Genomic DNA, 12095 nt, shown 5'->3' with positions numbered 1-12095 from the left:
TTCACATGAATTATATTTGTATTAATTATTTTAAATAAATAAAAGCCGTTAATTGCTATCTGTTTGAGTATAGAAAGTGCCGTGTTAAAGGAATAAAGGTTATATTTTGAAATAATAATTAAATATTGAAGATAAATGATATTAGTGATTGATGCTTTTAGTGACTAATGTTATAAAGACTATAATGTTATTTTAGGATGGAGAAGAGAAACCATAATCAGAGGCGTAACGAAGAACGGAGGGATCAAAGGGGACGTGACTTACGCGGCACCCGACTCGTCCAATAAATTTAAACAAATGTCGGACGTCACGCAGGTATTTAATTTCCTCCTAAATTTTAGATCAAAGATGCCTTAATGTATAAATTACCGGTTGCAGTACTTAGAATACCAAAAAAGCACCGAGCTGACCAAGGAGAACTTCACTTTCAGTTGTCGGGTCATCATTGGCGACTATATGCAACCGGTACCCCCGGAAATGCAAATGCAAACTGACGGAAACGAGTTCATTTATTTGACTGAGGAAGACGTTACTAAAAGGTACACATTTTAATATTCGAAATCGAGATTTGTAAACTATGTAGAGCATGTGGCTAAAATATAGTACACATTCATGTAAAAAATTTATATTTGCCCTAAAAGAAATATATACAGGGTTGCTTAACCAGTAGATTTGACACAAAAGTCAAACTACTACTATGTTAGCATTAAATAATTTAGATTTTCATGATTTGATTATAGTAGTTGGTTTTCATATAATTTTCTTGCAAAACACGCCTCAAAAAGTGAATCCCTTGAAGACAATTAAAAAAAAATATATCGCACAGAATGGGTGAATATACCATGGCACCAAATTTATTCAACTAGCGAGGTAGATAATAAACTGACTGTTTAATATGCAATTTAATATAACTTGCTTAATAAGCATGCACTTTTTCGCAAAAGGTAAATTTATGAGAAACCCTTTAATCCATTGATGACAGACAATATTAAATTCCTAATAAAACTCAGGGATAACGTAAGTTGTGATTACAATAGTGTCAAAACTAAACTGGAGATAAAGTTGATTTATTAAAGATTAGTGATGAGTGATAAAAAGTGAGTTACTTTAAGCAAATGTCACAAAAAAAAACTGGCAAGAGATGTTGGGCTACTGCAGAAAAATTGACAATATTTTGTTAATTACCATGTTAGCAGTAGTATTTCGCAGATTTTACTACAGCCAGCGAGATCTCCAGATCTGACACCTCTGGACACTAATTTTAAAACAAAGCAATATATGAGGAAAGACCATGACAAGGTGTCATTTTAAAAACGAAACGACACGTCAATTTTATATGCAAGGGGGATACTTTAAATGAAAATTTTGCCTTACCTTCTTGTTTCAACTTCCTAGATCTTAGGAATCTTAAATAAAAATGGGGCTCTAGTAATAGATCGTTTTAAAGTGCGTTCAAGTTTTTATTCAATGGTATCCTATTTTGTTACTGTTCGTCTAGAGGTTTCCGAATAATCGCGTTTCAAAGTTGCAGGAACTAACTTTCCAGCTCAGAGATTTTAGTTTTCAGGTTAGTGTTTACATAAAAACGATTGCATTGGGTGTCCTTGTAATATAAATGATTAGAAGACTAGGACAAATGATTAGAAGAAAATCTAGTTTAAAGATTTTTTTTTAAATTGTTTAGTAGGTATTTTACTGCGACAAATATGACTTTTCATTTGCAAAAGAGAAATTTCTACAGTAAAACACATGGGATCTACTTAGAACTATCTTATAAGCTATTAAAAATGTTGTCTATTTGCCTTTAAACAATAAACACGTCTGTTTTCGAACTCCTCCCGAACATTTCGGAAAACTTCACCGGGAATTGATAATTCTAGGTACAGTTCGCCTTTTAATCAGCGGGTTGTGCTTTATATAATGGATTTAATGTCTCCAAAGACAGAAGTCTAAGGGTGTTAAATCCGGTCATTTTGGAGGCCGTTCAATTGGTCCCCTCCTGCCAATCGATCTATACCGGAAGTTTTCAGACATCTGTTATATATTTCTATTGTTCATGGAAATTTGTGCAATTTTTTTAGGTTAGAAGAACTGAGGGCCGCAATGCGAACAAGTTTACCGGTAGAACAACGAATCGAGATGGCGAGGAAGCAACAGGCCGCACGGGCGGCCGCCAGATTGGATCGGGAGCAACAGCGGCTGACTAAGGAGCTGGAGCGTACGGAGAGACAGGAGGCGGCCAGGAGGGAGAAAGAGGCCAGGACGCAGCAAATGTTGGAGGTCAGTATGGTATTCATGTCTTAATATTGTACATGTTTCCAAAACATTCCAAACAATTTAGGCAGAAGGTGAAATCTTATTATGGCCCTTTTCATTTTAAATTGATCGGTCCATTCGGGTTGGGTTGGGTTGGATATAATTTGATGTCTAAATTATTATGCGATACATTGCAAATATTAATAAGTAACATCGTTTGTTTTATAACATTAAATTATCGAGAGGAAAATTTATAATTGAAGCATAATCTAAATTAAGTTGATATTGATTATAGTACCTTGACGTTCAGTCGCAGGTTTTTGCAGATGTTAGGTTAAGGTTGTATTGGTATGCTCGGTCTATTAGTATGGTCTATCCAGTTAGAGCTATTTTTCCATTATAACACATTTTATGAGAAAGTGGCCCTAGTCATTTTTGCAGTCTAAATCGCTTTACCAAATAAGAAAAATAAAAAATATTTTTTTTCGAAATTCTATGTCTTGAAATGCGTTCTTGAGAAGAAGAAGAAGAAGAAGAAGAAGAGGATTTCTTCTATTTGAAAGATGTGTTTCTTTTTTAAGATAGTGTTTTTCCCATAACATCAAAGGTTCGCCAAAAAGCGTTTTTAACATCACACCTAAGGTTTTGGTTATGACTTGCTTATAAGAGGCAACATATACATACGGCGGTTTTTCTTGTTTGAATCCATTGTAATTTTTTTTATATGCACTGTTAACATGTAAGCACAATGCTTAAAAACCGATTGTAGTGAATTTTTTTTATGAACTTCACGCAGTCTATACAATAATTCGAATAGCTCAAAAAAATCAAAGATATTCTGGCGTAATAGTAATTCTTTGATTGACAAAAAAGGCGAACGTACTACCTGTAGCGAACAGATTGTTGAGTTTCTTTTTCAAGAATAATAAATTATTTCCGAATCAATATGGATTGTTAAGTGGAAAATCAACTGAATTAGTTTTAATGAATTTAACACCACAGCCACTGACATTGATGTTTAATCTTTTAATCCCGGTGAATGGAAAGTTAGTAAAATAATTCTTATTTTTAAGGGTGGTTCAAAACATAGACCAATTTCCATTATTAATTCTATTTCTAAGGTGCTCGAGAATTTTTTTTCTGAAAAGCTGTATAAGAATATTAGACATCATATATCCGAGTAACAACATGATTTCCTACCGCACAAGTCTACATTATCGAATTTAGTGATTTTCTCCCAATATATCTTTACAAAAGAGTCCCAAATTCATATTGTTTACACTTCGTTAAAGTTTTTGACAAAGTTAAACATACTATCATAATTAATGCTGTTCAATGAACGAATGCCTGCTCTTATTATGTTGTTGATATCATATTTGTCAAAGAGGCAAAATATTGTAGAAATCAGTGATTTTAGGTCGATATTGGTACCAAAGTTAAAGAAGCAGATGAGATGGGAAATCACAGTGTATGTGTTAAATTTTTTGAATGTTTCGTGGTACCAAAACTAGAATATGGCTCTTTTATATGATCTCAGCAATGTGATACTTGGATTAACTGTAATGAACGTATCCAGAGAATCTTTCTTCAATACTTATATTTTATTAAGTTTGATTACTACCCAGAATTGGCCTCTGCTTCATATGTTTGCAGTTTTATCTATGGAAAACAGAAGGATAAAATATGCATCGTTTTTCTTTTTAAAATGATTAGGACTGAGGTGTATTGTCCTAGGATTTTATCTGAAATTAATATATTGCTATTTACCAAATTTCTCTGAATCAATTAACAATTAAAATCACTGATGGGCTTTATAATATCAGTCTGCAATGTTTAGAACTGTGATTTCATGATTATGGTGTTGTATTATCTTTTAGTAATACTGACTTTTAGTTTTTAAGTATATTCTTACTGTATCTTAATATCGCTTTAATGTACTGCTATATTTTATTGCCCTTAATTCTGTAACAAATAAATAAATAAAATTTATCTTTATAGGCAAAGAGAAAGCGCCAAGAGGAAGCCGACAAACAAAAGCACGAAGAGCATCAACGAAAGCAACAGGTAATTTTTTTAAAAATTCAACGCAGTGTGAAAATTAAGAAATTAACTAACTCTCTTTCCCCTATACCATTTTAGGAGAGAGAACTTAAAAGACAACAAGCAGCGATGCTGAAAGAACAAGTGAGTAAAAAAAAACTTGTAAATTTTAAATCCGGGGTTGTCAGATGTCGTGTGCGTGTGACGTTTTTTAGAAATTCACGATTTGGCATGAATTTAGATACAATTTTTGTTGTGTTCTCTATTTATTATTATTGGGAGGGTGGGATGGGGGGAGCTCGATTATACGAATCGAAGTGTTGTGGTGTACACACTGTCGTGTGATTTATTTTCTGGAAAGCTATGTCGCTTTTTTGTTTTTGTATGTAACGCATATGTTTTATACTATCTCTCTAATAGCTACTTGTAAATACTGTCACGCAATTTTTTCTCTTCCCAGATCTACATACAGGAGATCAATAAACAACGAGAAATGCTCTACACTGTCGAGCTGGTATGGATACAAAAATAATAAAAAGCATATTGAGTGTTATTCTACTTTGGTTCTATATCTTTTTTGCTTAACCGACTTGTCGGGGAATAACACCCTATTCTCTCATGCAATGATCGACAAGCAATATTTTTTTAATATTATTTGCTGATAATCTGTTTCTGTTTTTTAACAAGTACGATTTTAACGGTGTTGGTGTGGCTATTTTATATTTTTGGTTGCGGGTAACGTTGATTATATTGTATATTTTATTTCTGCTGGTTTTAACAATAACTTGGAGTTTTTTGGAGAAGTTTTTTGGAGTTTATTTAATGGTGCACGAAAAAAATATTAACCCACTTTTGCAGGGTTGATGTCAAAACGCGTTTTTTCAGGGCTGGTTTCTATCGAGGCTTTTCGTGTGGTGAAATTAGGCCTTAATAATATAAATGTGCGTAACATTGCATCATTAGACCTAAAATATTCAAGTAATTGTCAATTTATTACTATAAAGTCGTCTTTTATATTTTTCGTGTCAGATGAAATGCTTCCATGAATAATATACAAACTGGAGAAACATCAACAATAAAAAAAAATAAATAAATGTTGTTCACTACACTTTAGCAATTTGAGTGAATGAATATCTGCGAGAGTGAATTTTATTGAATGGAAAAAATACAAGGGTGCCCTCATAAATACTTTATTTGATACAATATAAATAAGTAATATATAACCCACAAATGTGGTGGAGTTGTTGTGTATCATAACATAAACGGGAAACAGCTATTTTTAATTTGTTAAGTATTTTGTTGATTTTTTACTTCCGACAGATATTGAATACTCCAACTACAGTTATTGATAAAAATAGTACTATTATAGACTTAAATGTACAACGTAAAGAAGAAAATTATATTAAAATACTTTTTGGACAAAAAACGTTCCCTAAATATAAGATCATGTACTAATCTAATGGTCTTTAAATACCCAAATAATTAATAATAATGGAAAATATGTTGTTATGTAAAAGAATTATTACTGGAATTTTTAAATAGTATAACTTTTGAAGATATAATACACATTTCATATATAAATGAAAAGGTATCATAATTTAATAAATTAATAAAAGGTTTTGATGTTCTGGCTTCTTTAAAAAATATAAATATACAAAATATGAAGGGCATTGGTATAGGTGAAGGGAAGACACAGCTGTGTAATGTTCAATCGTTGACATCGAGTTTTCATTTTAATAAACATAGATATGTTTTTAATATGATGCCCCAAAATTCTACCATTTATTACTAGTTAAGTCATGTCTTTTAGAGGGCATATTTCCAGATGAAATGTCTCTGTTTCAAAAAAGCTTTTCCTATCATATTTATAAGTTATAACTAGTATAACACTACGAAAACCTTCAAAAAATATTTAAAAAGATGTTAAGAGGGTTGATGTTTCGTGAATTTAATTAAGTGCAAAATCTATTGCAACTTATTTATATTTTTATACATTTTTTTGTTGTTATTTTATTTAGATTTTGCTTGTTTCATATTCAAAATTATAGTGTAGGTATTTTAGTATAACTAATATAGTATACTATAACACTTCGTTTTTTTTTTTTGAATATTTGAATTATTCATTATTCGAATATTCATACAAATATTCGAATATTCGAGTATTTAAATACTCAAATATTTGAATACTTGAGTATTCAAATTATCGAATATGCGAATATTCGAGTATTCAAATATTCGAATATTTAAATATTCGAATAAACCGAGTTTAAGTTTAAAACCATTTATATTTAGACTATTTGAAAATACACTAAACTTCTTATAATAATTTCTCAACCTCGTGTCCAGTTCTCAGTTCAGTTCCAGTTATTATGTATAAAGGATGCTAAGGTATTTTATAAAATGTAAGAATAGTTAACTTTTTACTAAAATTTACGAGGTACAAAAAAACAAAAACTACATTAACTGTCAGTCATTAAAGACCTTTTTTTATTCATAACATAGAAACCGAAACAAGTAAGGTACTTATATACAATAGTTACTTACAAAAAAAAAACTTCTGTTAAACCTGAAAAAAAATGACTCTTACTTACTAACATAACAAAAAAAAACTTCTGTTAAACTTCAAAGAAGAGGACTCAAAATTCAAAATAATAAAATGAAAGAAATACATTTTTACAAATTAGCGCTAAGAAAACATAATTTTTTGACATTGTCACCCTTTAAGCACGATCTTTATGCGTGTGTGACTATGTGAGATGTGAGTGATTATGTTTCCAGCACTTGAAAAACACCTTTCCGAAGGTACTGAAGTAGCCGGAATACGAAGGTATTTTTTTGCGTATTTGGCTAGCCCTGGATATTTGTTTTCATTATTTTTCCACCACTGAAGTGGTCACATATTTTTAGGTAAAATAGGTTCAGCAAAATATGAATCTACCTCATCAAAGCTGATTGATGGTTCATTAGGAAACAAAATATCCAAGGCAGTCTTTTTTGGAGTAGGTTGGTAATCTTGGTTAATAAATGGTTCACTACCTGATTCCAATAAATTTTTAAGGTGCAATTTAACGCTGAATAGTGCACCTACATATCTTTCTTGTGTTTTAAAACGAGGATCAATAAAAGTACATAAATCATAAATTTGAATATTCCCTCCCTTAGCAACGGAAACATTTACGCAAATTTCCTTAAATCTGTTTTCAAACTCCCTTTTTAGCATTTCTTTAAATGCTCATTCTTCAAATATTCGAATATTTAAATATTCGAGTATTTAAATACTCAAATATTTGAATACTTGAATATTCAAATTATCGAATATGCGAATATTCGAGTATTCAAATATTCGAATATTTGTTGAAATGAATAAATTTTTTTGCAAAAACTCGATATTTGAATATTCGAATAAACCGAGTTTGATTCCGAGCCTTAGTTATAATGAATGGAAAAACATGTTATGGTCAGATGACAGTAAATTTAATTTATTCGGATCGGATGGTTACATAGGTTAGACGTTACCTCTCAACAAATTCGGGTTTTGAAGTGGCCAGCTCAAAGTCCGGACCTGAATCCTATTGAGAACTTGTGGGAGCACCTAGAGAGAAAAGTTAGAAAATCAAATCCTAATAAATTCCATAATAAAGATGATTTATTCCAAGCCTTGGAGGAAGCATTGATTGGAATTTCTGAAGATGTTATTCACAGTCTTCTTGAATCCATTCCAAGACGTGCTGGAACGTTCTGAGGTTATAAGGAATGAAGGTTATGGGAGAAAGTATTGATGTTTTTTTTAAAATTTTATGTATAATAGTGTGAAATATAGCATGAAACCCAAAAGTTTCTCGATTTTTGTCCTTAAAATTAAATTTTTTTTTGTAAGATTGACAAATATTTTTTTTTTTGGAAAATTTGTATTTATTTAATTTGGTCAGGTTTATAGGTGTTCATAAATGATATTTAAAATTGCTTTAAAGTTACTTATAAGAAAAAAATGAAATAACAAAAAGTTTGTCCACTTATGGCCGGCACTGCATAGGGGTTGAACTACGAACAGTTCGTAATTGCTTTGATCTCCTTTTTATTTGCAATTTATACATTTACTTGCTTAGGTTATTGTAAAAAGTTTATGTTTCAACAAATAAAATAAAAATAGCTTTGTATAGTAAGTTTGGTAAAAAACAAATATTCATTATATGGAAACAACTTAATAACTTTCGTCGGATACAAACATGCGAATCCTAACCAGTGCTAAACTTTTTTATTTTTCAATTTTCATTGTCAAACAAATCTCGAAAAACCTCCAAGTCTATTGTTGTAACCACACCGCTTGCTCAAGTTAACTGTATGGCTGTGTATGTTGTATATCCTCACCGTTTCCAAGGTTAACATGCCGAAAAAGCTTCTTTATTAACTTCTCGAAACTACCATTACAATAATAGCATGTCAAACGTAATTTCCTATTAATTTAAAACTGTAAAATTCAAATAAGTCTCTTTTTTTTCGTACAGGAAAAAGAACGACGCCGTCAACACTTGGCTCTGATCAAGGCGATGGAGAACCGTCGAAAAATGGAGGAAAAGGAGCGCAGAAAACAACAGCTGATGGCCGAGAAGCAAGCGAACAAAGAAAAGAAACTCGAACAAAGAAAAGCCGACTTGGAAATCCTTACCGAGCTACGGAAACCGTGCGAAGACTTGGAGTTGCAAAACCAAAAACCGTTACCGGAATACGAACGGATGCCCGGACTTAAACTGCCCGGCAAAGCTTTCGCCGATTGTCTGATGGTGTTTGAGTTTTTGCACAATTTCGGTGAAACTTTAGGGTTCGACATGGAATCTTTGCCCACGTTAGAATCGTTGCAGCAAGCCCTTTTGTCCAACGAGCACTCCTTCGATGCGGAAGAGGAATTGTTCTCTGTCATGACCCATTTGTTAGTATGTGCCATCGAAGATCCCGGAATACCGCATCCCGCAAGGCACACGACTATTTTAGGGCAAAGTTTACGCCAAGCGGATATTACTACGTCAAATCTCTCGGAAATTTTGAGGATCTATTTGTACGCCAACGCCACCGGGGAAATTAAAGCTTTAACCGGGGTGCACTTTGAGCGAGATAGAGAGAGACGGATCGCGGATCACCATCAAACAGAGGAGGAGATGCAACAAACTACCTCAGGGAAAAATAGTCATTATTACGAGCTGCTGCACGACAATGGCACCTACAAAATGTCCGAACTGTTAAAAGATAAACCTTTTATGGCTCTATCGCCAACAGATAAGGCGGCAATTTTGGCGTTTATATGCAACGAATTATTACAAAACAAAGCGGTTTTAAAGCAAATCGATCATTCGATGGCGACGATGATCGAAAACAAGCGGGACAAGTGGCTTTTGGACCAGAAAATCAGGAAACTGAAAGTGTTGCATAATAGAAAAATAAAAAGTGAGGCGATCGAAAAGTCTCACGGGGAGGATGGTACTTTGGACTCTCCACATATATTGCATAAAGATGAACTATTGGACGAGGAAGAGCATGAGATGAGCGACAATGAGAGCGTGGGCACGCAACCGGAAGAGGAAGAAGATGCCAAATTGTCCACAGAAGAACTCGCCAAAAAACTGGAGAAACTCATGCAAACTTCCGAAAACCATCTTACGAGCAGCAATACCGCTTTCTCGCAGCTTAGGGCGGTTACTTTCGGGGAAGATCGGTACTTTAGGCGCTACTGGTCTCTATCGAAATCCGGCGGCATTTTTGTCGAAGCGATGGAATCGGCTGAACCGGAAGAGTTCGAGGAGCAACTAATAGGAGACCATAAGGAGACCATCAGTAATGGCATCCGAAGCCTCAACGAACTAAATAGCGTTATTGAAAACGTGGAAAAAATTAACGATCACACGGTGGACAAGGAAGTAAGTAATATTGTGAAAGTGGAAGCGGAGGGCAAGACGGCAACTGACGACAACGAAAACGAGCACCGAAAAACCCCGAATCGATTAGAGAACGTTGAAAATGGAGAAATCATGGATCGTAGCGAGAGGAACTTGGAACAACTGAAGCGGAGTGTGGACGATATCGTGCAAAACTTGGAGAGAAACCTCGAGCGGGAAAAAGAACAAAAGATCAAAGAAACTTTAGACGTAAAAATGGAAACGTACGCCGAACCGATTTCGAACAGAAAGTTCAACCTGTTTGAGCGCCTGGGTCAGTGCATGGAGCGCGAGAACAAAACCGAGGAAGACCTTAAAGCCGACGTGAAGGCGGAAGTAAAGGAGGAACTTAAAAATGAAATTCTCAAAGAATTGAAGCAGGAAATTAAAACGGAACAATCGACCGTCAAGAGTGAATACGACGAGAACGAGGAGGTCAAATGGTTCAGCATCCTGCCGAAAGACGGTTCCACTTGCGACGAGGTCCACTTAACCACGAACGGCAAGTGGGAGAACGGCGTGTGCCCCAAAGAATGCAACGAGCCGAGGGTGCCGGTGTTCCCGAGCAATCAGGCGAATCACAACTACAACTGCGACAGTCCGGCACCGTTACAGATGACCTCCGAGGAAAGCGCCCAGCTGGAACATATTAAGAAACACGGAAAACCCGCGTTGCCCAATAAGAAATCCGTACCGCCCGAGAAACGATACGGTTGGTGGCGAATGCGGAGCCTGGATCAGCTGCGGGAAGTGCTGGACAACCTGCACGTGCGCGGAGTACGAGAGCGTGAGCTGAAAAGGAGTTTCTTGTTGACGATGCAACAAATGTACAACAAGGGCAAGCTGGTTATAGAGCAGGGGCATCCCGAGTTGACCGATATGACGGGTGAGGGCTTGGAGGAGGTCATGATGGCGGAAGGTGGAGCGCCGATGCCCTACGAAGCCGGATGGTGGAGCAAAGCGATCGCCCATAGGGTGGATATGTTTTTGTTGGAACAGGTTCGTATATTTGTTGACAATATTTTACCAATGTACCGCGTGTCCCGGCTAAGAATGGCTGTCTGCTCTAACTTGGGAAGTATTAGCCATATGAACTGTAAAAAAGACATAGGTCATATTCGAGTAATTTATTGCTGAAAATTATTTACGTTTCTAGAATGGCCGCTCGAGGGTGCAACTTGGTTGGCGAATCAGAACAACTATGTCGTCGTCGTTCTGGAAAAAACTACTTCTGACGATTGAGTACGTTTTGTTTTGTCGACGTTTCGATCTGTATAAGATCATCCTCAGGACTGTATACCGTAGATCGTCTTCGTTAATAACTGTAAATCTATAATCAGTACAAGGATTTATAGGTTTTTTTCGTGGTAATTTTTTGTGGTCTATCTTAGGAGATCAATTTGGACAATGATATATTGTCCATGAGTAATAAAAATTGAAACCTAGACCACGTGAAAACCTATAAAACCTTGTACTAATAGTATCAATTATTATTATTTAAGAAGACGATATACGATAGAGAATCTTAAGGACGACCTGACAAAATCGAAACGTCGATAGAAATATATATCATCTGAAGTGGTTTTTTTTTATCTATATCCAACAAAAAAAAAAATAAGCGAACTTACACACTGAGGCCACGAGAAAGAATGCACATGTAAAATTAGCAATTAAACTATAAAAATTTTAAATCCTATTTACTTGTTTTCGCTCACATTGCGACTAAAACTTAAATTTGTTCTTAAAATTAGAAAAAAATCTACCCTTAGATTCAAAGGTCCTTGTTCCGAAAAACTCGCAATTTTGTAGTTATTTAAGGTGAGAACTGAATCAATTTGAATGTTATTTTTTTTTTGTTTATACTAGTATTCT

General features: G+C 34.5%; 1 protein-coding gene across 12 annotated transcripts in view; it reads left to right on the top strand.

Moving 5' to 3' along the window:
• The window catches only part of LOC126743274 (bromodomain adjacent to zinc finger domain protein 2B), a 94107-nt gene that overhangs the window by 57680 nt on the left and 24332 nt on the right, over positions 1-12095 (top strand). For 11 of the 12 annotated variants that reach the window (XM_050450296.1, XM_050450285.1, XM_050450289.1 and 8 more), the window contains 7 exons: positions 197-315; positions 379-539; positions 2082-2280; positions 4255-4320; positions 4396-4440; positions 4757-4810; positions 8802-11222. In XM_050450296.1, coding sequence (XP_050306253.1) covers positions 197-315; positions 379-539; positions 2082-2280; positions 4255-4320; positions 4396-4440; positions 4757-4810; positions 8802-11222 — 3065 coding nt within the window. The remainder of the gene's footprint in view (positions 1-196; positions 316-378; positions 540-2081; positions 2281-4254; positions 4321-4395; positions 4441-4756; positions 4811-8801; positions 11223-12095) is intronic. The other variant, XM_050450293.1, reaches the window with a different exon arrangement.

Source organism: Anthonomus grandis, chromosome 12 (genome assembly GCF_022605725.1).
Source record: "Anthonomus grandis grandis chromosome 12, icAntGran1.3, whole genome shotgun sequence".
In the NCBI taxonomy this organism is placed as follows: Eukaryota; Metazoa; Arthropoda; class Insecta; order Coleoptera; family Curculionidae; genus Anthonomus; species Anthonomus grandis.
This window is presented reverse-complemented; position numbering and strand designations above follow the sequence as displayed.